This window comes from Diospyros lotus, chromosome 1, assembly GCF_014633365.1.
Source record: "Diospyros lotus cultivar Yz01 chromosome 1, ASM1463336v1, whole genome shotgun sequence".
NCBI lineage: Eukaryota > Viridiplantae > Streptophyta > Magnoliopsida > Ericales > Ebenaceae > Diospyros > Diospyros lotus.
The window spans coordinates 30,877,590-30,898,371 of NC_068338.1; the positions used below are offsets into that span (position 1 = coordinate 30,877,590).

Consider the following 20,782-nt stretch of genomic DNA (forward strand, 5'->3'; position numbering starts at 1 on the left):
ATGACTCATATGGCAACATAGGAGAGGGGTAGAGATAGAGAGGTGGTCCGATGGAGTGATGTAGGTGGACAGAGGCAAAATATATGTGGTTGTTTTGGAAAAATGATTTTTTTTTTTTTTGGCATACGAGGAGTTATTTATTTGGGTAGCATTTGTCAAAATAAATAAAATAAAACTCTATTAATATAATTTATCTGTAAAGTTTAAAATAAATTATTCGAATGGAATAAGGGATAAATTTATTTTGAAAATTTAAAATAAGAGATCATGTGATTTTTTTAAAAATAAATTTAACAAATACAATGAAAAACACTTTTATGCGAAATATTTTTTATATCTCGTATTTTCTGATTTATATTGTAATTAACAAGTGTTATCTTAAAAATGTATTTTTTCATTATTTGCTTTTCTATGGATTGAAAAATATTTTTCTTTGACTTTCTTGTTTTTCTAGTACCAAACATAAGAAAATAAGGAAAGTGTTTTCCTCAAAATAAATGGAGGCTAAGTAAAAAATTATGTGTATTATTAGTTAAAGAGAGGTATATTAATTATTTTTTGAATCTTAAGTTAAAGAGAGAGGGGGGGTATATTAATTATATTTTGAATAAATAAAAAAATAAATGTAGAGAGAGAGAATTAAAAGGCACTCGAAAACTGTAGCTTATGTAAAGGAGATAGTTGGTGGCAATAGGAAATCAGGGTTATTGAATAAGTACAATTTCATTTTTGAGTATGAGTAATTTTTGAGATTAGATATATATAGTCATAATAGCAATAATAATAATATATTTAATTAGAAGTTCATCACATTATGAACCACTCCTTAATTGGCTTAATATTCTCAGCATAAGATGTACTATAAATGTATTTTGATTTTACATGAAGTGAATCTATTATTTTTTTATTTTTAATTAATTATATTAATTCCTTAATAAATAAATTAAAATACAATGTATTTATTATTAATTAAAAATATTATTTAAAAAATAATGCCTAATAAATATATTTTATTTAAAAATAAAATATACTTATTGTACTTTAATCATTATCTTAAAAGAATATTAACATTGACGCAAACATATTTCATACATGGTAAACAAATTAGGATTTTTTTTAGGAATAAACAAATTGTATTTTAGAGCCAAACATTTGAAAGAGTAATGCACTCTTAAATACTTTGGTTCGTTCAAATTAAGAAAATATTTATTAATTTTATTATTAAAATTATTAAAAAAATTTATGATTCAAAAACTCATAATAGAAAATTAAAAATTATTTTCTACAACTAACCAATCCTTTTTTTATTACTTTTTATCTCTCATACAGTTATTTCACCGTCATTGAAATTATTTTTGAAAAAAAAATCAAATTATAATTATTAGAATTCCAAGGGACAGTGAGTTAAAAGAGAGTTCAATGAATCGGACGCTTATCATCAGGAGACAAAACCCGACAGAATGATCCTTCCTCGCGAAGAAAAGCCGCATAAGTTGACGGCATTCACCGTCACTTGACGTCTGACGCTTGCAATCAGTGGTTCCCTCCTTCCCCCCCCCCCCCCCCCCCCTCCCTCTCTATCTCTCTCTCTCACACACATACACACTCTGACTATCACATCATCATCTTCTTCGCATGCGGCGTCTTGAATGCATTTCATTAGGATCTCATTCGGTTCGGAAATCTAAGGTGAGCTTGTGCATTCTCCGACTGTTTAAAATCATTCTCTTCAATGTTGTTGTTTTGAGGCAACGAGTGATCGGATCTCGTCGTGGTTTGCTGATCTTGCCCGATCTCGGGCGTTTCCTCTTTACGGATTGCATTCTGTAAGAAATGACAGTGTGGCCTTCTAGCATTTAGAGTGTACGGAGGCAATACTTTTTTAATTTTTTGCTAGACTAGATTGAATGATTGGAACTCAGAAAGCCGTTCCCTATAGGATGGATGGGAGATAAGTAGTTCAAACTAGTAAAACGATCAAAATGTCTTCTCCATTTCAATAATCTATGCTATCCTACATAGAATACGGGTATAGTCGAAACTAGCGTACATTTTGGTTCACAATAATTCAACATTGGATTGTAACGTGTGTGAAATTGATAATGGAGTTACAACTTTGATGCCCCCTGGGGGGGGAGCATATACATGCAATGAAGTAGGTTAATAAATCCCAGATTTATATGTTATTATTGTAAGTCCTTGCATTAAATTGCACATATAGACGCGACAAACTAGGTTGATAAATCTAAGATTTATATGTTAGTATGAATCTGTGCTTTAATGTCCATGGATAGCAATGATTAGCGATATAGGATTCCTGTACTTGACACCACCTAGTGAGGTCAAGTCTTGAGTTGTTGTATGAGTCCATGCTTTAAATCTAACAAGTTTTGGTGCCATACCATACTGTAATGAACTTTATGTAACTGATCTCACCTAGTGAGATTAAGGCCTGGGATTGTTGTTGTACCATACTGTAAAATACTGTCTGGCTTCATTTACTTCTGTTTTTTTTAATCAAATAAATAGGGTTTATTTCAAAATTACGATGCATTCATCAAATAGTTTCATTTCTTATTTGACAAGGACATCAAACTAAAAATGAGGAAAAAATGTGATAAAGCAGTAAGAGTCCCAATATGACTGCAAGGTGAGAGAGTAAAATCCAACATGAAGATTTGTCGTAGTTTGAGCAGCAAATGATAAGTCCATCTCTGAAAACCTATGCAGTAGTCATAAAACCTCCTGTGCTGTAGAAATAATTCTTTTGTTGACTGGAAGCTTTCTTGAGAATCTAAGTTAATAATAACTAATCTGTAAATAGGCACACATCAGTCATAAAAAACTCTCATGATATAGACATTATTGGTTTTTTTTTATATTATTTTGTTGACTCGAAGGATATCTAAAGAATATTAGAACCGAGGAAGATGAAATTAACTGGGACTTCTAAAGGGTGAATTCATTGATCCTTACAAGCTTTAGGATGAACAATCAATAATGGCGTAGCACATACATAACAATACATTTTGACATTCCTTTTTCTTTTGTCTCTGAAATATATATGATGATTATTAGAACTAGAGAGCCATTTTGAGTTGATTTGTGATTGTGAGGAAAGTGATTTGCTCAATGGTAGATGGCATTTATGGCCATGCTTTTGGTCATGGGTTCAACTCACCCTTCCCAAGTTTGGGCTTTGGCCCCGTGATGCACCCAAGAAAAAGAACTTGATATTTCTTGGCTTTATGGTATTAAGTGACTCTGATTGGATTCTGTATGTAGTTTTTCTAGCAAGAAAATCATCAAATTTCAAGACTCATGTTGTATGTGACTAAGGATTTAATTGGTAGATTTGGATCTAGATCAAATTGATTGCTATAACCAAAAAATGATTTTTTCTTTGATAGAGAGGGGCCTTTATTTGATAATTTTAATTTCTCATGTTTGAATAATTATTTTGTTGTAAGCATTATTCCCCTATCTTTAAATCTTATGAATAATTTTAGAAATACCAAGGTCTGGATTTATGAGGTATAGTACTTTTCAAGTCATTCATGTAAGAGAATAGTATACTCACCAAAGAAAAAGAAAAAAGGAGGAGATATAGTTTGCATGCAATTTGTGTTTTAGAGGGATTTATAAATAAGGGTATGACAAGATATTTTATTAGATAAACTAAGAAATGAATTTCCAAAAATAGTGTGAGGCCAATTATAACAAAAGCCAAAACAAGAGAAAACCAGAAAAAAGAAGACAAATCTCGAAACAACTCATCAAGAAAATGGGCGAAAGACAAAAGAATGAACCTATTACTCCACAAACATAAGGAGACAAGAATATAGCTATTTAAGGGTAAAGGTCAATTGCTTGATGCCCTTAAAGTATTGCTTAAGCAAAGATTGAAAACAACAATAACCAAAAAGCATTAAGAACATCAAGAAAATACCAGTAAACAAGTCCAATGTATCATTCAGTCCATAACAATAATAATGTATGAAAAATATTATAAAAATTCCATTAATTTTACATGAAGATACCATTTTATCCATAATAACAATAACATTAATATCATTTAACATATCAAAAAGAGAAGTTCCAACTTTTTAGCTAGAGTTGTGATCAGGGTTTTGTTAGGAGAAGGCTGCTATTGGAGTTAGGTTGGCTAGAGGTGATGAGGGTCGAAGAATAATTTTGTAAAAAGGAAAATGAACGAGGGAAGGGATCAAGACAGAGGATGGTAGCGATGTAGAGAGCCTATTCATGTTCTTTTTTCATTGGAATGCAATTTAAGCCTCAATTTGTGGATTTTGTTCTTTTCCTGAAATTTATTGTATTTGCAAGCTCTTACCCTAGACTACATTTTAAAAATTCTATGTAGAGCCTGATATGTCTCCTGTGCAAAGAGTGGATGGAATGGAAGAAAGCTTAGCAAAAGAGTTAAGAGGAAGACCAAGAAAAATTTGATGGAGGACTCTTGGATATGATATAAATTATAAGGGGCTTTACAAAGATAGGGCTATAAATAGAGATGCTGCATGAGCTAGAATTCATGTAGCTGGTTGCACCTAGTGGGATTGAGGCTTGATATATTGCTTTTGTTGTTTAGAACCCGATAATGTCCTAAGTGGTGTCTGGGATAGGCATTCTGATGTGTGCCCTAGATGTAACCCCAGCAAGTCCGATGCGTATAAGAAAAATAAAGAAAAATTATGGAGGGTGGTTTTAAATCTGTGAATTAAGAGACTTGCAAGCTAGCAAAAAGAATCCACCCCACACGAAAGAGAAGAACTGGAAACTAGTTAGGATTGAAGTTCTTTTGCTTGTGTGGAACAAATAGAATCACCCATATATGCAGTAGAAGACACAACCTTGATCTATTAATTTCTAACGGGCTACTTACACATTTGCTGCACTATAAATGCCATCTGGCAGTGATGTCTAAGAGTCTAAGATGGAATTCCAGAAGGTTTAATTGAGATATTTCAGAACATTTCAATCAAGAAGACACCAATATGAACCTTTTATACTTTTGATCCTTGTTAGGAGAACAGGACACATTTTAGACATGATAGTGTATTTATAATTTCATGAAACAATTACTGCATTTGTGTTCCATCTCATCAAAGATAGAAACATTTAATGGAATCATGACAGCCAGTGCAATGTTATTTAATTAACAAATAGACATGACTGTTGCTTACTGTCTTTGATTACATTTCCCTCTATCCCATTATATTATAAAGTTTTTCTGACAATTGTTTAACTTGCTTGATGGATTAAACATCTTCCATGGTATTTCCATTTTTCATTGATTGTGATGTTATGACTTTCATTGTGACTTTGACTTTATGAATGTTGAAAACATGGCTTGGCTATCTCCAGGAGCTGAATTGAGTCTCTTTCTATGAAAGATCTTGAGGAAATTTCTCATTGATTTTGATATGTATCTACTGATCTTTCTGATCCTGGGAAGCTTGTTGAATTATATTTCAAGATTGCAAGTATAATAGCAGTTTAAAGTTTGTTTTGAAAGGAGACAATTATGTGATGTCATCTTTGATCAAACTAGTTATGTTCTCTACTAATAATTGAGAATTCCTTTTGTCATTATTGTCAAGGTATTTTGACCATTATTTGCGTGGAGAAGATACTGGATTTGCATAAAAAGATTCTATATTTTGCAAACGATCATGTATGAGCATGATCCCGATGTTGTCTGGTGGGGTATCCAGCTTTTTGAAGGCGATCCTTTCTCAAATAGTGGGTATTATGGTGGTGTGACACAAAATAATGCTGATTACTACCATGGCCATTATTTCAAAGAAGACCATTATGATAGTGGATGTCACAGTGTGGATAATGATGAGTTCACTGCGCATGCTCTCCAAGAACTATCACAACTTTCTGTTGTAGAAGCACCTGGATCCCCTCAAGGGATAGAACACTTGCAAGCACCATTTTGCTCCCATGACTTGCTTGGCCAATCTATGGGAAACTACAATTATGGTGTTGAAGAACTTGACAATACAGGTTCTGTTATTTGTTTGGTTTGGTCATTTGGTTTAATGAAGTTTCTTATCTATATTATTACTTGTAGATTATCATGATGGCCATAAAGAGGCAGACGATGTAGGACCGTGTAGTTCACGTAGTAGCCCTGGAGGAGAGTCAGATTTTGGCGAAGAATGGTCATATGTACTCGAACTCACAGGTGAATATGCTCTTGATGGTGAAGTGGGCAAAAGGTTGAATCAGATGATTCCTATTCCGGTAAGAGTATCACATGTGCATTTATCTACACCCCAAAAAAAAAGGGAGAGGGAGAGAGAAGTTTGTCATATGTGCAGTTTATGACTTAGTTGAATGATGAATATGATTTTTGCTGATTATTTTAAATTAATGGTACTTTTGATATTTAGAGTTATCATCTCATGCCCTTTCAAGAGTTTTCTTATTATAGTGAAGATATAATCTAAACTGCATCTCTTTAGAAAATTATATTTCATGTGAAACATTCATTGAATTCTGCATTTAGCACTTGAGGTAAAATCCTCCCTCCTGCAAATCTGCATTTTCAGTTTCCCTAGGCCCCATGCAAGGTAAATGTTTCATGGTTAACTGAGATTTATCATCACATGTGGTCTTCCATTTTTGCAGGTGTTAAAGAGTCAATACAGCTTTGTTAGAACTTATGCTTAGGTTTTCAATAATATTAAATGTGACATCCCTCTATATTTTGTTGCTTGTGCTGGTTTTGGAGGAGGTGCACTCTGGGATTATCCACTTTTTTTTGGCAGAAGGAAAATGTGGTCTTCTTTTGTTCTTATGTGAAACTCAGGCACATGATTATAATGCTTGCCATGTTTACCATCAGAAATTATAGGCGATCACGTAATTATTTTCAATCCAGTAATCTGCCAAAAACTGCATCCGCTTAGCTTTGAAGTTCCAGTATGGTATTAGGTAAACATTTGCTCCTCTAATTTATCTACTGTCACCATGACTTATGATTGAGATCAATTTATGGCAAATTTACTGCACTTGATTTTTTGAGGTGTTCTTTACTCGTACTCCAATAGTTTTTCACATGTGCTTGCTTTGGTTTTTTGACTTTGTGATCCTCAAACTGATCATGCAAAATCTTCAATCTCTATTGCTGTATTTGTGCAGCATGTCCCTAGAATTAATGGGGAGATACCTTCTGTTGATGAAGCAACTTTAGACCATCAGAGACTGCTGGACAGGTAAGCTTGGATTTGTCCCAGAATGGAGGACATATCTCCTCACCCTGGGATCGAGTAAATAAAAGATCCATGCGTCTTCATCTCTTTTGCTTCTTTATGCCTGTAATATATATATATATATATATATATTGTTGCCTCTCTTTTCATTTCATGTAATTTATCTTTTACACTGGAAATGCCTGTTTTTCTACAGGTTGCAGTTATATCAGCTGGTGGAGGTTAAGGTTCAAGGGGATGGAAATTGTCAGGTTAGTTTCTTGCTATGCATTTCCTCTTGCTCTAGAGTTTATTCATGGTATGCTTCAATTGATTTGATGTGTAATCATTTTGCCCAGTGGAAAAAAAGCCTGTTTATTTTTTAAGGCAGTACTTAAACAGTAACAACTAATTTCCTTTCTCATTAGTGCTATTTTCCCTAGTTTCGTGCTCTATCAGATCAGTTTTATCGCACTCCTGAGCACCACAAATTTGTCAGACAGCAAGTTGTGAATCAGGTTGGTGATCCATCATCATGGTAATAATAGCTTATCTTTGTGCCATCTATGATTTTGAGTCATATTATTGTAATTGGTGTGTACTAGTATCATATTGATTCTTATGTTGTAATATGTTAATTAATCAGCTTAAGTCCTGCCCAGAGATATATGAGGGATATGTCCCCATGGCTTATGGTGACTATTTGAGGAAGATGTCCAAGTACTTCTCTGCTCCTGTTTTATTAGTTTTATTATTAAATATTGCTGGGTATGAATTTATCTTTATTTTTGTCATCTTGTGATGAAAATTAGGAACAGTGAATGGGGGGATCATGTTACTTTGCAGGCGGCCGCAGACTCGGTAAAGTTCCACAACTTAATCTTTTGTTTTTGCCCCCCAAGATCGATAATGGTTTGTTGAGACTTAGCACTTTTATGGACTCCTTACAACTATAGAAAGGTCTCAAACTTGGTCTAACATTTTTCACTGGCATGTCAGCTGGTTTTGGCTCTAACCAATTGATTCCTCCTCTTTTTGCACAAAAACCAATCTAGAGCCACCTGCCTCCTTGTATTATAAAATGTACGAATAGACTCAAGAGAAGCTAACTGGAAAAAAAAAAAGTTGTCTTGGGAAGAATTTTTGATTTCCACCTCACTTTCAAAGAAAGCTCATTCTCTCATTGCTGCAGAGGGCTTTATAGAATGATGGCATAGAAAAGATTCCACATCTTAACAAAAACCAAACCCCCTTGTCCTCCCCGAGCCAACTGAAGGATGATTGTGCAACAAGCTGAAAAAGTTGGCATAAAATCAACTTTTCAGTCATGAAGAAACTCTGTAAGAAGAGGGAAATGAGCCTCTGTTGTGATAATCATTTTTTAATAGCGATGTATATATAAAGAGAATATCAAGGGAAACTCACAAAAGTTACCACACTCAACCATGCTATTAACACATTGTGCCCTACAACCAACCTCAAAGTACAAAGTCATAGAAGCAATGCCAAATCCTGATATGATAGAATAGAAGTGCTATGGCACACACGCGGGGGGGGGGGGGGGGGGGGGGGGGGGTGAATTGGTATATAAAAATCTTTTCCATTAAAAATTATCTTGATAAACAAAGATGTCGTCTGTGAAGACCACGGTTTCGTTAAACTCAAGACCTTGAAATTGCACGATGAGGTATCAACCGTATAAAGACAATTTTGTCTTGACAATGAAGAACACAAGAATGAAAGATATGAAATCTTTTTCAATGAGAGGTTAAATATACGAATTAAGTGAGGAATATAAAGATGCTTGAAAAGATAAATAAACAAAGAGCACAAACAAGATGGACACAAGGATTTATAGTGATTCAGTTTAACCCAAACCTAATCCACTACGTTAGCTCCTCACTAAGGATTTTGCAAACAATTCACTAAAACCTCCTATCACTTCGGATAGGCCCTCTAGCACCGAGCTAGGAAATACAATCTCTTGCTTGAAAAGCAAGCCCTCTTGCAATACAAGCTAGGAAAAACAAGAAATATACAAAAGAGAGTTTCTAAGAGTATACACTCTTAGTTACAATGTTTCTCAATAAAGATACAAGGCTTGAATCAAATGAAACAGATTTAGTACAGAGCCTTTTGAGAGAAAAGTTGAAGCACAAATGTAAATCGAGAAGTATGAAATAATCCTTAAGCTCACTTCACTTCATTCCCATCCATTAGCCTTCTCAAGTTTATCCTTGAGTTGTATTTATAGGCATTCCAAAAGATTGAAGAGAAAACTAGCCGTTTGTGACCGTTGGGATTTGAAAAACTAACCGTTGGAATCTTTCTGCGAAAAGAGTTAGTCGACAGATAAAAATAGTTAGTCGACAGAATCAGGCAAAATAACAAGCTTGGTTGACAGATAAAATAGGTTGGTCGACTAAGTCATAAAACAGCAGGACACTTAGTCGACCAAGACAAAAATAGGCATGACACTTAGTCAACCAAGGCTGTCCCTCTATCGACAGACTTAAAGAGTTAGTCGACCAAGACACAATATAAGCACTGTTAGTCGACCAAGACATAAACAAGCACACTGTTGGTCGACAGATCCTATAACTTAGTCGACCAAGTCAATATATTAGTCGACAAAGTGAAAGCATGTAGTCGACAGAGTGAAGGCATGATGATACAAAACATATTTACATTTCTTTAGTTTAAGTAAATGTCCTCATTTTCTATAATTTATATTTTTCCTTCCATTTACTTTAATACATAAATGTAAATAAGAAAGTACCCCCTATTTGGATTCAATAAAAATATCTAAAAAATCAAAATCCATAACCATAAGAAAATAGAATTTTGGTTTTAGTACAAACTCGGGATTTAACAAATTTTTCACTCTCAAAATACATACCCTATATTTATTGAAAAATTCATTAAAAATCGTTTTAACAACAATGAATACTAGCTATCAAAATACCAGGAGATAGTTTTTCAAAATAAAAACATTTTCTTATATGTCTCCTTATAATGCTCTAATTTTCTAGACTTAGAAAAATTATATTAAAGGTAAAAATATCCACTATCCAATTTTTCAAAACCAATTTGGTGAAATCATTTAGGAGATTCTTTTAGATCTTAAAGCTTGTTTGTGCAAATCTCCATCTATAGAAAATTATAGATTATTTGGTTTTTCATATTCTTGACAAATCATAATCTTCAACAAATCATATTCTTGACAAATGACTTAGGAAATAAATTGATTTTGTTTTTCATCATCAAAACCAAACACAAGAGTAAAATATCAATTCCCTTCTATTTCCAACCCAATGAGAGGACCTAACTTGCCTTGTAGTAGTAGTGCACACATGCTAGCAATTCCCTTGCCATCAGTCTCTTCCAAAAGGTGTCATTCCCATGCAAATCTCCAAAGCCACTAAAGGGCCTTTGTTCTAGTGCACAGTGCTTCTAATGCCCCATCCTCCAGTTTGCATGGGTAGGTAAAAACTCTCATCAAACAAACTTTATGATACATGAACTCGTCCCCTAAATTACCCCAAAGGAAATTATCTTGTAACTTCTCTAATCTTTTAAAAAGCCTCCAAGGTAGGAATGGTGAACAGAGAAAAATATACATGGAAATGGCTATCATGAAAGTTTCGGGAGACTCCTGAATAAATTATTCAAAGGGTGAGTTTTGGAATGAGTTGCACGCGGATTTGTTTTCTTTGGTTTCTGATGAGGAGACACTTATTAGTGAGTGTTTCTCCACCTCTCTTGACAGTGTTGTGCGGAATCTACTGTTTGGATAAGTGAACTTCTGGTTGCTTATGGTGTTTTTGATATATACATTGATAGTACCAGAAAAAAAAGAGAAAAGAATAGAAATAGTCTTGCCTGTTCTTCTGTGTTCTCCTTATGCAAGGTTCACCTCTTTGATGGTGTTTCCTTGATAATACAGTGTTCATCTATTAAAATTAAAAATATTGAATTTGCCTTCTGAACCGCAATGAGCTTGTCATCTAAAAGCAATGAACAATAGTTTTACAGTGTATGTTTAAGGAATCATCTGAACACCTACTAGAATTCATCATTCACACTATTAAAAAGACATGACATATCAAGCAAAAAAAAAAGGCATGACATGGAAAAAGCATCCCTCTTGCTAAAGCACAACTGGCATTATTCACAACCATTAATGTTCCCAGTCTACTAGTTTGCCACCCATAATGCTTCTTGTAACCTCCGTCCCTAAATCATCCATTTTGTTTCGATCTTCAAACTCATTATCATCAGGTTCTTCAGGGAATTAAACCTGTCAGTTTTGTTGAGCATCTTTGAGTATGGTGGTACCTCCCAAGAAAAAGTTAGTAGGTATATTCAGTAAATAGTATTCTTATGCATGCTATTGATTTAATTGCAGTATGGGGTGAAAATATTTGTCATAACATCATTCAAAGACACCTGCTACATTGAGATTCTTCCTAATGTTCAAAGATCAAATCGAGGTTGGTTTTCCTAAGTCTTAATGATTTAATTCGTTTCTTTTTGAAGATTCAACAACATTCTGTTACCTTTGGTTTGGATTAACCATTGTGAACAACTATATTGCAGTTATGTTTGATAGGGATTTGACTATAACATTACCTTGGTAAATCTATTGTAATGCCAGTGGTATCATAAAAAAGTGTGAAAGATAGTTTGATCATTTGGGCATTGCTTCATGGTATATATTTGGTGTTGTGAGAGTATTTGGATGAATTTTTTAGAAATTAGAGAAAGTTGACTTTATAATGCATGGTTGTATTGTGATGGGTATGGATTCTTAGATTGGCTTTGGTTTACAATGTTTGCTTTGGGAAAATAATTGGATGAATAATATATGCAAGTCTTATTTTCTTATTAGTGATTTTTGTTTAATTATTACCAAGCAAGTGCAACTTAATATTACATAACTAAGCAATCCTTGGCCCTCTGTTTTGAATCCAGGTCACTGTTCTAGTAGGCCCATCGGTTCACTAGACTTATCAAAGAAGGTCCAAGGGACAGGGGTAAGGTGGTAAATTGGCTGGCTGGCATAACAACCAGCCATGTGCGTAAGGGTAGAGTGGGGAAATTGCTGGGTTGTTACACAACCCAGCAAGTGCGAAATAGAATTCGGTTGAGGAGGGGGTTGGGGGGGGGGGGGGGGGGGGGGAGAAATTGGTAGGGGGGAAGAGAATTTTGATTGAGTTCTTAGGGAGAGTTAAGGGCCTCTCGAATGCCCAGTTTTTTTTCTTGTAGGTTGAGTTGGTGAATTGAATAGAACTTTAGTGGATTTTCTTTTTTGGTTCCCATCAATTTGGTATCAGAGCATCACCGATCTTAATGGTGAACCTGACGGATCGAGTAGGTGAATTGCAAGGGAGGATGGAATGCATGCAACGGGGAGTTGATGCCATGAGGGGTGAGGTTCAATCGATAGAGAAGAATGTAGCGAGCTTGCTGGAACAATTTGCTTGGATGAGAACGAGGTGGGAGGAGCAGGAACGGGAGAGGAAGAACATAGAGAAGTTGGGAGGCTAGCCTCTGAAATTTATTCAGGATTCCGAGGCGATGCCGAAAATAGGGGTGTGGTGAGCTGAAGCAGGGGGTTTCGAGGAGGGTTGGCGGTCGGAGATCTGAGGGCGACGGTTGGAGATGCCTCTCTTTGAAGGCGAAGATCCTGACGGCTGGATATTCTAAGCTGATAGGTACTTTGTGGTGATTGGGCTGACTGACGAGGAGAAGATGGACACAACAACACTGTGTTTGGAGGGTGCTGCACTCTCATGGTTCCAATGGGAGGAGAAGTGGCGAAGGGTGAGGAATTGGGAGGACTTCAAGTTCCTATTGAGGAGCCGTTTCCAACCCACCCAAGAAGGCTCCGTCAAAGAGCAGTTTCTAACCCTCTGACAGAAGGGAATTGTCATGGAGTACTGCCAATGTTTCAAGGCATTAGCATTGTCCCTTGAAAACTTGCCAGAAGCCATGCTGGAAGGACATTTCATAAATGGTTTACAACCTGATATCAAGGCCGAGTTGAGGGTGTTGAGGTCGAGGGGTTTGGAGTAGATGATGGACTTCGCTCAACGTATATAGGAGCGGAATCAGGTGGTTCAGGGAGGTGCGGGTGGATCATGGTTGAACAAAGGACAGGCCATGCCGAACCTAAATTTGACTTACCAGTGAGGGGGAATTTTGCCACCCTCACAACAGCCCCCAAAACAAACGATGGTTAGTCCTCCTAACCCTTATCAACCACAGGCCAATGGGAGAGGGAGTAACCCACCCTTCAAGCGGCTTAGCGAGGCTGAGTGGAAGGCAAAAAGGGATAAGGGCCTATGTTTTTGATGTGATGAGAAGTATACTATAGGTCACAAGTGCAGAAGTAAAGAGCTACAAGTGATGATGATATATGATAAAGAGGTAGAAGAAGAGGTAGATGTGGGAGAAATGTTGGAAGACGTAGTAGGAGAGCCGAGGCAAAGGGGGGAGGTCATTGAGCTCTTCATGAATTCTGTAGTTGGATTAACTACACCACAAACTATGAAGCTCAAAGGAGATATAGAGGGGCAGCTAGTAGTGGTGCTTATCGATGGAGGGGCAACTCATAACTTTATAGCAGCCAAGTTGGTACAACAGTTGGCTTTACCAAGGGAGGAAACAACTGGATATGGGGTAGTTATGGGAACTGGAATGGCAGTGCAAGGGGCTGGAATTTGCAAAGGAGTGAAGCTTAATCTTCAAAATTTGCAAATTATAGAGGATTTTTTTTACCTCTGGACTTGGGGAGCTCAGATGTGATTTTGGGAATTAAGTGGCTAGCAGTTGTTGGAAAAATGAATATGGATTGGAATGCCCTCACGATGAAATTTCAGGTAGGAGGCATAACAGTAACATTGCAAGGGGACCCTAGCTTGAGCAAGACCTTGGTGTCTTTGAAGGCGATGGTGAAGGCCTTTAAGGAGAATGGAGAAGGAATGCTATTAGAATTGGGAACCATGGCAGCAGAGATCAAAGAAGCTCAAAAGGAAGCCCCTGTGATGCTAGGGGGGGGGGGGGGGTGTTAGCTGAGTTTGAGAGGGTTTTCTCTACACCAAAAGGGTTGCCACCTTACAGGAGGAAGGATCACACCATCAATCTGGTTATGGGAACCATACCGGTTAATGTGAGGCCCTACCGATACCCTTATTTGCAAAAAAATGAAATTGAGAAATTGGTGGGGGAGATGCTGGTTGCTGGAATTATACAACCTAGTTCCAGCCCATTTTTGAGTCCGGTGTTGTTGGTAAAAAAGAAGGATGGAGGGTGGCGTTTTTCTGTGGACTATAGAGCCTTGAACAAGGTCACTATACCGGATAAGTTTCCCATTCCTGTGATAGAGGAGTTACTTGATGAGTTGCATGGTGCCAGGGTCTTCTCCAAGCTCGATTTGAAATCTGGTTACCACCAGATTAGAGTCAAGTCGGTGGATGTTCTCAAGATAGCTTTCAGGACTCATGAAGGGCATTACGAGTTCCTAGTAATGCCATTCGGGCTGACGAATGCGCCAGCCACCTTCCAATCATTGATGAATGACGTTTTCAGAGAATATTTGCGGCGTTTTGTGTTGGTATTCTTCGATGATTATTGGTGTATAATAGGGATTTTGAACAGCACGCACAACATTTACGTTGTGTCTTAAAAATACTAGCTAACAACCAACTCTTTGCCAGAAGGAAGAAGTGTGTGTTTCGACAACTAGAAATTGAATAATTAGGCCATGTTATATCTCATCATGGGGTTTCAACCGATCAAAGTAAGGTACAAGCTATGTTAGAGTGGCCTACTCCTACATCGGTAAAGGAATTGAGGGGGTTCCTTGGCCTCACGAGGTATTATAGACGCTTTGTGAGGGATTATGGCAAGTTAGCAAGGCGTCTAACGAAGAGATTAAAAAAGAACAACTTCTTTTGGGATGTGGCAGCCGAGCAGGCCTTCCAGCAACTTAAGGCTAAAATGGTATCCCTACCTGTTTTAGCCCTGCCGGACTTTGGGAAGCCCTTTGTCATTGAGACTAATGTCTCGAGAACAGGTATGGGGGCTGTATTAATGTAAGAACAAAGGCCGATTGCTTATTTTAGTCATGCTTTTAGTCAGTTGGGGAGGGAAAAAAATTGTTTATGAGAGGGAACTGATGGCCACAGTGTTTGCCGTGCAAAAATAGAGACATTACTTGTTAGGTAGGAAGTTTGTGGTTCGAACAGATCAAAGGAGTCTTAAATACTTGATGAAACAACGGGTGGTGAGTTCAGAATACTTGAAATGGATGGTGAAATTGATGGGGTTTTAATTTGAGATACAATATCGGCCGGGTTTGGAGAATAAAGTTGCTGATGGGCTGTCATGAATCTGCCACCCAGCAACAATAATGGCCTTAATAGTGCCTAAAGTGGTCCAACTAGATAAGTTAGCCGGTGAGGTGAAGGCAGATGAAAGACTACAGGAAATTATCTAGGAGCTCCAAGCTGATCCCACTTCACACCCCAACTTCCAGCTAGTGGACAACCATCTCCTTTACAAGGGCAGGCTGTATTTACCTAAGGGAATCCACTCTCATTCCATTGTTACTTCATGAGGGGCACAATGGGAGTATAGGGGGGCACTCAAGATTCTTAAAAACCTACAAGAGGGTGGCAGCAAATTCTGTTGGTAGGGAATGAAGAGGTATATATACAGGTATGTAAGTGATTGCTCAGTTTGCCAACGAAATAAATATATGGCCTTAGCATCGAGGGGACTCTTGCAACCTCTTCTTATCTTGAACCAAATTTGGGACGACATTGCTATGGCTTTATTGAGGGATTGCCAAAGTCGGGCAAGATGGATTCAATTTTGGTGGTGGTGGACAAACTTAGTAAGTACGAGCATTTTATTGGCCTTAAACACCCGTTCACAGCTGGAGAGGTGGCAGGAATTTTTATTAAGGAAATGGTGAGGCTTCATGGAATACCAAGGTCCATCGTATTGGATAGAGACAATTTTCATGAGCAAATTTTGGGAAAAGATGTTCCGACTACAAGGTACCAAACTCAACAGAAGCACAGCCTATCACTCTCAAATGGATGGACAAACTGAGGTACTTAATCAGACTTTAGAAACCTACATGCGCTGTTTTGCTTCCTCTAAACCGAAGGCATGGTACATGTGGCTACCTTGTGCTGAATTATGGTAAAATACCTCTTACCACACTGCTGCCAAGGTGACTCCATTTCAAGCAGTGTATGGGCAAGAACCACCACACTTATTGAGGTTTGAGAAGGGAACTACCCATGTTTCAATGGTGGAGTAGCAGCTGATTGAGAGAGATGTAATCCTTCACACAGCTGATGAGAGCACAAGCAGGGATGAAGAAGGGAGCAGATCTGAAAAGAAGGGAGGTGAAGTACAAAGAAGGAGACTTGGTTTATTTGAAACTAAGGCCATATTGGCAAAAATCATTGGCTGCCCGTGCAAATGAAAAGTTGGCTACCTAGTATTATGGTTCATTTGAAATTGAGAAGGAAGTAGGTCCGGTAGCCTATAAGTTGATTCTGCCACCTCATTGCCCAATCCATCATGTTTTTCATGTGTCCCAACTACGAGAGGCAAGAGGGGCATTGGAAGCTAATGTGGAGATTCCTCGACAGCTGAATGAAGACATTGAGATGTTGGTGGAACTGGAGGTAGTGCTTGGAGTTCGGCCAGGAACCGGGAAGAACTTACGAGGATTAGAGGTGCTCATACAATGGAAGGGGCTACCCTCATTGGAAGTTACTTGGGAGCCTTACCACTTGATCTAGCAACAATTTCCATTTTTCCACCTTAAGGACAAGGTGAAAGTGGGGGGGTGGGGAGTAATGATAGGCCCCCAGTTGACTGGATTTATCAAAGAAGGTCCAAGGGGCAGGGTGGTAAATTGGATGGCTTGCATAACAGCCAGCCATGTGCATAGGGGTAGAGTGGGGAAATTGCTGGGTTGTCAGCAAGTGCGAAACAGAATTCGGTTGAGGAGGGGGAGAAGAATATGTAGGGGGGGGGGGGGGGGGGGGAGGGAGAAATTGGTAGGGGGGAAGAGAATTTTGATTGAGTTCTTAGGGAGAGTTAAGGGTCTCTCGAATGCCCAGTTCTTTTTCTTGTAATCTGGTTGAGTTGGTGAATTGAATAGAACTTCAGTGGATTTTCTTTTCTGGTTCCCATCACATTCACTTTCTTTCTGGAAATGAACTGCCTATATATACATATTAAGCTATCTAGAAAGAATCCATAAAAGAACTCAATTGATGGATCATGGAAGGGTTAGCAGCACGAGTTTATATTTACCTAGACATATTCTCTTAAAACTGGTGAAGACAATAGAAAGAAGAAAGTAATTAAAAGGAGAAGAGATGGTATGATGCTTACTGAACTTCTCTAAAAAAAATGTTCCTTAATGAAAAATGGTCAAAGCCACAATTGAATTTTTCTTTAAATTACAATACCACAATATATAGTCCAGTATGCTTTGTATTCCACCTCGAAAAAAGAAAAGAAAAGAAAAGAAAAGAAAACTGGTAGTTGTCTAAAAGACCAGATTCTCTTTTATATTCCTCATATGCCAATGCCTGGTGTAGTTGGAAAACAAATTATTGTAGTATTTTATTTTAGTTAATGCTATTAATCTGTCTAGGCTAAAATGGTCAAAACAACCATTAAATTGCCCTTGTCCAAGAATCATTATATCATTGCAACATCTACGTTATTGCAATGTTGATTAATACGAAGGTTATTGTAGTCGGAAGGACTTGAAATTTGTAGTTTCACTGGCTTTGGTTTGTTGATAATACATTTGGTCGCGCTTTCTCACTTGGAGCCTCGTTCATCTCAGCTTTGAGACTGATATTTGCTGCTATTTGTTCCCCCCTTCCTCTTTTTCTGTGCATGCTTGTATGTTTGCATTCTGTGATGGGTAATATTGAGAGCATGGTTCTATTTCAACACCATGCTGTTCATCTATCCCCAACTTTTCACCTTAACCAAAGACCAAAGCCAACATGATTTATTGGGAACTATCATTTATCTTGTGGAACAAATAGCCAAGCTTCTCATAATGTTGGAGCATAACCCGTAGGCACGAGAAGTGTCATCATCTTGTAGGAATGTAGCAGAGATTTGATTTAGAGGTGCATTCATGTCTTCCAGGGGAAGTTGGATCAAATTGGTATATGGTTCTTAGTCAGTGTTGGTATGAACAATGCATGCTCTAAGTTAATACTACATTGAATATAATTATTTCAGACACAGTGTGTACTGAAATCTTGATTTTGGGAAAAAGGAAAAAACAGAAAAGAGACAAGGCTGGCTGGTATACGAGTGTAATGAGCATATGAAGTGGTGGAGGCTATCTGTGAAGGAGGGAGAAGTAATGGCTTCTGGATTTCAAAGGAGGGATTGCTACTATTATTATTATTATTATTGTTATTTTTTTTTTTTTTTTGAGGGGGGGAGAGGGGATTGTTTGTTTAGGGGAACTGAATTTTTTTTTTTTTTACTCAACATGCATTTTGGGTAGCATTCTCTGAAAGCACTAGAACTGTGCTTTGTGCTTTAATGGTGGTTGAACACGTTTTCAACAACACTGCTTAGCATTCAGGTGATTTAATTGAGTGAATGAGTTGGTATTTCTTGTAGTTAGCTTGCATATGTTTGAACCCGTTCTGGTCAATGAAAAGGGATCACTGCCCATATTTCTGTCTCACTATCGGGATGCAATTGAAAATTTGGAACTCTGAAAGCTGAAGCTCTCTTTGTTTCAATAACTAGTTTACTCGAGAATTCTCATGTTTTGGCAGAGTTCATACTATAGGTGATAAAGTTATTAATATGCCTTTTTGTAGAGAAACTTATTGCTTTTTCATTAACTTGTTTTGCTCGTTTTCTGATTGAGGATAGCATGGTTTGAATGTATATAGTTGGTGGTTAGTTTCAGGGGATTTGTCTTTTTCTTTATGATAATCTTAGTAATGAATTTACTTTTATGGAAAACTTTTTGGGAAAATTATCTTTTTCTTTTGCAATGCTCTTAACTTTAATGTTTTACAAGTTTTTGCCAATAAATCTCATATGTGCTCTGAAAAAATGGCCCCTCCTTGCATTTAATTTTTGCTCATTTTTCATTGAAGGAATATTTTGTGGATATGTGGATATATGTATATATAAATGCATGTTAGTTTTATAGTGTGTTTTTTGTTGGTGCAGTTATATTCTTGAGCTTTTGGGCTGAGGTGCACTACAACTCAATATATCCTTAAGTAGGTAAATATGCAAGTCTTTCCTATATTAATTCACACACTGGACATTCTTTTGGTCAAATAGTAAGGAACAAAAATCCCTTGGTAATCTAATATCTGCAACAGTGTTACTTTTCAGTTTCCACATTACTAAAATGATAACTGTGTAACGTTAAGCATGACGGTAATGAAGATTAGAACTGAAATTGTAGTTTATCCTAAATTCTTTGAAATAATATACTGGCAATAAAGATTGTGAAGAGGGGGCAAAGGAATTCAGAAACCCAGAGGAATAAGAGATGGATGGTATATGGTAGAGCGATAGGAAAGATTGAAGGGTTTGCAAACTCTGAATACAAGCCCCTACATTCTCGTTATATGGCAGGAAGCAACCTGACTCCAAGACAGTTACACTGATGTTGAACTTTCTGTTTTCTGGCCTTTATATTTCTGTCCTTTCATGCAATAAATCTGTCCTCATGACCCCCCTGGGGGGGAGGGGAAGTCCCAATCAGGCAATCATCCATGTTGGTAACATATATGTGTAAGTACGGATCCAGTTGCCATCAGTGAAATTTGCAAAATTTTTAACTCTCATTTACTACTTTTTGTTCTTGCAGATATATATATTACGTTATAAAGAATTTGATGTCCTTTGATGGCCCTTTCTTGGGCTTCAAAGAATTATTAACAAAAAGAGAGTCCTCTGCGATGTTCATCAATGATTATAGATCTCCTGATTATAAAACAGAAACAATCATTTTTACTTTAATCAACAAGAATCAGAATTTGGTATATGAATAATGTGGCAAGATATGCTAAAAATGTGCATATTTGCTTTAAGAGGACTAACAAATATTGCCTTAATCTGAAGGATTTCGTTTGCCAGTTTCTCTACTACATGAGTTATTGTGTTATTCTAAAATTAGTAAAACACAAATTCTGCATATCTTCATGATTTGCCACCGTAGCTGAATGATTGGGACAAAAAGGGAAGCTAGAAAATGTGTAGCTGACTTCAAAAGTGTATCTAATCTAAGGCTGTGTGGATCTAGTTCATTATGAATCTTGCGTGTGGATTGAAATTCTTATAATTTCCGTGGCTCTTTTCAGATTTATGTTAAACTGCAATATGTGATGGCATAACAGTCTTGGAATGCTAGTTAAACTGATTTGGATTGTAATTATACTTACATGTAGCATTCATGCTCCAGTTCTGCCTGCATTTGCAACCAAGAGGGGAAGAAAAGGCGGTAGACCTTTCAA

General features: G+C 37.0%; 1 protein-coding gene across 2 annotated transcripts; it reads left to right on the forward strand.

Moving 5' to 3' along the window:
- Positions 1-1,451: 1,451 nt before the first annotated feature.
- Positions 1,452-20,756, forward strand: LOC127790160 (OVARIAN TUMOR DOMAIN-containing deubiquitinating enzyme 12-like). Of its 2 annotated transcripts, none has more exons than XM_052319467.1 (11): positions 1,452-1,689; positions 5,622-6,033; positions 6,101-6,273; positions 7,174-7,247; positions 7,441-7,495; positions 7,667-7,741; positions 7,870-7,943; positions 8,036-8,084; positions 11,632-11,716; positions 19,485-19,541; positions 20,731-20,756. In XM_052319467.1, exons 2-10 carry the CDS (start codon positions 5,694-5,696, stop codon positions 19,535-19,537), a joined length of 978 nt encoding a protein of 325 aa, XP_052175427.1. In that variant the 5' UTR covers positions 1,452-1,689; positions 5,622-5,693; the 3' UTR covers positions 19,538-19,541; positions 20,731-20,756. The 2 variants fall into 2 exon arrangements, with proteins under 2 accessions (XP_052175427.1, XP_052175419.1); XM_052319459.1 differs by having other exon boundaries at positions 1,453-1,689; positions 20,717-20,756.
- The last annotated feature ends 26 nt before the right edge of the window (positions 20,757-20,782 follow it).

What these genes read in the sequence shown, in the direction of transcription:
- LOC127790160 (XM_052319467.1), top strand. Translation starts at nt 5,694, where the DNA reads ATGTATGAGCATGATCCCGATGTTGTCTGGTGGGGTATCCAGCTTTTT. An exon ending in TATTTGAGGAAGATGTCCAA is followed by an intron (nt 7,944 to 8,035) that starts GTACTTCTCTGC and finishes GATGAAAATTAG; the next exon opens with GAACAGTGAATGGGGGGATC. An exon ending in TGCAGGCGGCCGCAGACTCG is followed by an intron (nt 8,085 to 11,631) that starts GTAAAGTTCCAC and finishes ATTTAATTGCAG; the next exon opens with TATGGGGTGAAAATATTTGT.